Below are 5,556 nucleotides of genomic sequence, written 5' to 3'. Positions count from 1 at the left end.
CTATGCAGGAGTTCAGAAAGTGCCGTGTCCCTCAACAGCATTCGCGGATCATTATTGCCACGTTGTGGCATCGACGCGATTAAACTGAAGCTAAAAGTGGACATTACGCTTGCGATTAAGATTGTGCCACTCTTCTTCATTCAGCGTTGAGAGGATGCACATTCGCTTACTCTTGTTTCTCCCACTCATTCGTTATTTCTCAGTTCAAGCAAGGTCGACACTTACGCATTTACATATCTTGGAAAAATTGTTTATCTCAACATTGTTTATATTCGTTTATATGTAGCACTATTTGCCGCGCGTATCGTAATTGACTTACATGCGCGCGATGATATATACATAATATATATATCTGCGTTCATTTTTTTTTTAATTTTCGAAGTTTATTTATTTTTAAGCTATGGATGCTATATATAAATAAAATAAAATTAAAAGCCAACATATTAAGCATATGTTTTCTTTATTGTTGCCAGCATGGACGTATCGAATTCACAGTTTTTTTTATCGTTCCATTTAAATTTAAATTTTATCATTTTTCCTTATTTGTTTCATGTTTAATTTTTGTATATTTTATAATATTTATAGACAATTATAGACGATTTCTATTTTTATTTTACACATGCTGAATATGAATGCAAAGAGAATAACATAAAGATACGCAGAGACGCAAATTGATCGATGCATCACATATAGGCATGTCGTTGTGAATAATACTTGACGCTATATCACGCTTTCATATTCTTTGTTTTATTATTTTCCGTCAAAAAGATGATCTCCGATATGTTCATTTATGTTACTCTGTTAAGCATCGCGATGTATTTACATTGATTATAATACCACACGTATCGTCTAAAAATGTATGGACGTATGATATCATCAGGGTGACGTCATCCTTTGGTACCGCGCTCAAAACGCAACGCTCCAGTCAGTCGCTGACGGCCGATGGGCAACAACGTGTTTTCTTCAGGTTAGTGCAGTCCACGCACATAGCGTGCGCGATTCTTATGTCATTCCCGATTAAAGCACGCATTCTGGTTAATTATTTATTCGGTCGCACGCGTCAAATAGTTTTCCGCTCAATTACACGTTGAATAATTATTTGTTTGCAATAAATAAAATAATTTGACATGGAAAAAATAAACGCGTAATATTTGAAGATTACAATAAGTCGATAATAATTACAATCGAAATTAACTTATTGTTATGCAAATATATTGCAGCGCTATCGTAGTTTCTTACACTATCAAGTAAGTTTAACGGGCATTTTTTATTCGGGCATTTACTGAATCCAATTCGTGTATTTTTTGAGTATGTTGTTTGATAGAAGAATTCGCGCAGTTCACGCGATCAGCATATTTTTTGATATTATAATTAATGCACGATTTGCATGTTAAATTGTTGCGTTCAGCAGAAAAAACAACTTTGCAACTGTTGTAAGATTTTTTGATATAATTGGTCCTTAGTTCCTCTCTGGATTAAAATATATAAATCAATCATATTAAAGAATCTCACAACAATTGCAAAGCTGCTTTTTCTGCTAAACGCAGCCAATGTATCATATAATTCAATTTTTCTCGCGCGATTCCGTGAAAAGTAGTAAGAGACACGACCTAATTTGATATAAATAAATCGAGTAATTTGTAGAATAAATTTATTATTTTAAAAATATGGGTGAAGAATTTTATTACTATAAAATATAATCGGTGACCATACTTCACGGAATCTTTCCGAGGAAACCATTAAGCGTGGATTTATCGGATGACAGATTCATTTCTAATCGACGGCAGCGATAAATTTCCAACTTTACGTCTTACGTGTGTATTCTGGATACTTAAAAATAACCCATGACTGCGTAAGCGGGCGTTTGTCAGTTTGGAGCGCGGGCGCGAGCGCGGGCGCACTTCTCAATTTCCGCGATGCCAAATTTTCGTATCACTGACTTCAATATTTCTCAGTATCGTAGGATAAATCGTTATCTGTCTTGTCTTTAGTATAAACTTGTAAATTTTTTTTTTTACGTACACGTGTAGATTTTTCTAAGTTATTTTGAAATTCGAGGATTGCACACGTAATTTTTTTAAAAGGTACACAGAACCATATATTCTGATTACAAGTTAAATATTCTGAATATTTAATATTCATTGTTTATTTACGAAATACATAATTATTTTTTAATGTTATCTCTGATGTATAATTTTTTTTAACATTTTTAAAAATATTTGTTATACATCCATATTTATACACATTCATATTTATTTAAGATAAATGAATCGCTATTCTGCATAAAAATTATTTATTTTATATTTATCTAGTACTTTATATTTTTTAATGAAATTTATTTATAAATACTTGAATAATTAATTACGACAAATTGATAGAAACGAAATAGAAAATACTTATTTTAATGGAGTTTTTTATTGTCTTATTATAAACTTTTTACTTTCCTTATCAGAGAAATATGATATTAACAAAAATACTTTTTACAATAAGAGAAAAATTGCAGGCTTAAAATCATACATTAAATTCGATTTGTTTGTTATTTAAATAAAGATGCATGTATAGTTATAATAATTATCAAATTATATGCATATAAAATTATATATTAATCCGTAGAATATATTATTGCTAATTTTATCAACATATAATTCAATTTGATAAAGTGGAATTTAATAAAAATTGCACAAGTCAGCACTTAGAATTAAAACACTTTCCTTGTTATTGTACTTATGGCGTCTCTTCAATGCGAGAAAGTAAATTCGAAGGTCTCCACGCACACTATTGATCGGGCAAGCTTAAAGGGTGTGTCAGGATATTTTGGACCATCAAAGGATGCTTTGCAATGAGAATGTTTTTATGTTTCATCCATTGTTTCATTCATGAATCACACAATTAAAATATCAAGTCAATTTCTTTATCGTCGAGATCAAAATGTTTTTGAAAAATGTCTACTTATTTTTTACGAGTCAGATTTTTTAATTACTCATATATGATTATATGTATATACAAAGTTTTACAAAGATACAAATTATGAATTTCGAGAGAAAATGAAGATACTTTCGATTTCATGGAGAAACAACGAGGATTTTTGTCCGATGTAGGTCACGTCTCGAAATCTTGACCTTGTCCTACTTGACGCTGCACGTAAATGTTCCCACTTACGCATATTGAATGGAATCTTTATAAATAACGATGGGCAACGGAGAACAATCATCTTCGGTTTCAGAAACTGATATTAAAACGAGGCGACGATGTCCCATTCAGTGACGATTAGAACGCAAACAGTGACGAGCAGCTCCACAATTGTCATCAACACTGGCTACTTGAAAACTTGGAGTGGTATTTTAAAATTACTACAATTGGTATGTTTTTCATTGTTATTCCATTTATTTATTTTCTACTCGGATTATTATTGATATATTTCTTTATTTATCGTTATTTTTAAATGCAAAACGTTATTTTTTTTAAATTAATTGTTGACAGTAGCGATAATTTTTTAACAAAAACATAGGACAATAATTTTAAGTATAAAAATACAAAAATTTTGCAACTTTTGTTGTTCTTAATTACGATAAATATGTGAATAAAAGAATTAATATTACTGTTAATTTGTAGCACACAGTTACGAAAGTTATTTAGCCATTCTTGTAATCTTAAAATAGCATTCTTATCATCAACAGTATTTCCGTTTTCCATTGCAATCGGATATACTTAATTGCCACGATAATAATATCTGCAGCGACTGCAGCAGATATTTTTACCTTGTGCTAGTAATAATAATTATATCTCACACCTTGTTAATTGTTACATGAGAGGTATCTCTCTAATCGGAAATATTTTTTTTGTTTTTTTTTTCGAACAGGCGCTGGGCATAGTTTGCGTAGGAATCGCAGGTCACGAATTTAGTCAAAACTCTTATCGAATCACTGCAGAACTTTTTTTTCTTCTCATAACGACTACTTTTATGATTGCCACTTTCATCCTTCTTCTCAGTTGTCTGACATCTTTCTCTACTGCATCTATTATATCTAAAACTATTCATGTAAGTACAAAAATAAAACAGATGTATATGTAAAATTGTATTTTTATATTTATAGGTATTATTTAAATTGTATGTAATTAATTATTAAATATAATTTATTATATTACATGTAAGTAAATATCCGTGTTTGTAAAACGAGAGAAAATTATTCTTAGTGTTAAAATTGATTTAAATAATATTGAAAGTATGAGAATTAAGAAAGGATATTTACATAATAATTGATTATGAACGCTATATTGATTGAAGTTCTTTGAACTTTCAGGAAATCCTTTATCATTCCATTGCATTTGGATTGTTACTTGCGGCCTCGTTGACACTCATGGTGAACGTCAATAACTATAGGCGTTATAATTATGAGCTGTTATTAGGTGCTTCCGTAAGTACAAAGTTATATTCGTAAAAAGATAAAATTATGACATATAATAATATTTAATTTGGATAGTCAATTTGTTGTGTTATGGAATGCCATAAGACTGATAAAACCATCTTTCATCTGTAGAATTTTAATAATTTTAACAATTTATAGTAAATTTTTTCTTAACGAATGTCAAAATTGTAAAATAAAGTTTGCCGGATTTAGGTTATTTAAATACATATTGCAATTAAATTTATATTTAAGTTATATCAGATCTTATTATAAATATAACGTTTAATTGTTTTCTAGATTTGCGGTCTGGTAAATACGGTTTTGTATCTCTTCAGCACAATCATCGCTCTTCGTACTTATAGAGGGATCTAAACGATCAAAGAAATGTGCGACTTTGTTATTAAAAAGAGAAAACAAGCAAAACGTTTACGAGCAAAGCATGTTTTGGGAACTTTGTTTTATTAAATTAATGAAAGATGTACAACGAATTTTGACTGCCAGACAACGTTCAATACTTGGCAAGTATCGAAAAAGTGCCGAAAAATATTTTATAACATTTAATATATATGTTATATATTTTTATAAAGTTGTAGCATTCACATACTTTATGTTAACTTTTACAAAACAATCATTGATTTTCAGACAAAACTGCGAAATTGCTCATTAGATGTCATTCAAATTATGTCTTATTTAAAATTAAATAACTTGAAAAATCATACCTTTCGTAATATAAAAATTAAAGTAAGAAACGCACGATCTCTACATATACTGTGTATATTTTGTATTTATATGCACTATTTACATTTATACTATGGGCTTGCTATGATCGTGTAATTGCGAGCAATATTCTTGTGGAATCTACTTAATATAAACATATTTATTTTATATACGTATGTAATATTTATACTTCTAAAATAAATAACCGAGAAAGAATACAAATATTGCATAATTTTATTTCTACTGAGATTATTCAAAGATTCGAACATAATTGATTGATTCGAGCAACTTGAATTGATCAGCAAATTATAAATTATTTCTATAAGGTTTACTTTAGACGAATAATTTTGGATAAAGAAAATTTAATCCACTGACATTATAACTGCTATGTGATGGGCGCGCGTCATTATACATACACACACACACACACACA

General features: G+C 29.5%; 1 protein-coding gene across 4 annotated transcripts; it reads left to right on the top strand.

Moving 5' to 3' along the window:
• Nucleotides 1-899: 899 nt before the first annotated feature.
• LOC105457447 lies at nt 900-5,339 on the top strand. 4 transcript variants are annotated; one of them, XR_975401.1, is made up of 6 exons: nt 900-967; nt 3,224-3,359; nt 3,860-4,039; nt 4,302-4,415; nt 4,704-4,924; nt 5,049-5,339. XR_975401.1 is itself a non-coding variant. In XM_011702112.1 (6 exons), the coding sequence occupies exons 3-6, from the start codon at nt 3,249-3,251 to the stop codon at nt 4,776-4,778; spliced, it is 480 nt and encodes a 159-aa protein (XP_011700414.1). In that variant the 5' UTR covers nt 953-967; nt 3,099-3,141; nt 3,224-3,248; the 3' UTR covers nt 4,779-5,339. The 4 variants fall into 4 exon arrangements, 3 of the variants coding, with proteins under 3 accessions (XP_011700413.1, XP_011700416.1, XP_011700414.1); XM_011702112.1 differs by adding an exon at nt 3,099-3,141 and having other exon boundaries at nt 953-967; nt 4,704-5,339; XM_011702111.1 differs by having other exon boundaries at nt 4,704-5,339.
• Nucleotides 5,340-5,556: the final 217 nt, after the last annotated feature.

The sequence above is a fragment of the Wasmannia auropunctata genome, unplaced genomic scaffold, assembly GCF_000956235.1.
Source record: "Wasmannia auropunctata unplaced genomic scaffold, wasmannia.A_1.0 LD335214.1, whole genome shotgun sequence".
NCBI lineage: Eukaryota > Metazoa > Arthropoda > Insecta > Hymenoptera > Formicidae > Wasmannia > Wasmannia auropunctata.
Note: the sequence above shows the minus strand (reverse complement) of the source record. Positions and strands in the feature narration are given on the sequence as shown.

What these genes read in the sequence shown, in the direction of transcription:
- LOC105457447 (XM_011702111.1), top strand. Translation starts at nt 3,249, where the DNA reads ATGTCCCATTCAGTGACGATTAGAACGCAAACAGTGACGAGCAGCTCC. An exon ending in TTATATCTAAAACTATTCAT is followed by an intron (nt 4,040 to 4,301) that starts GTAAGTACAAAA and finishes TTGAACTTTCAG; the next exon opens with GAAATCCTTTATCATTCCAT. An exon ending in AGCTGTTATTAGGTGCTTCC is followed by an intron (nt 4,416 to 4,703) that starts GTAAGTACAAAG and finishes ATTGTTTTCTAG; the next exon opens with ATTTGCGGTCTGGTAAATAC.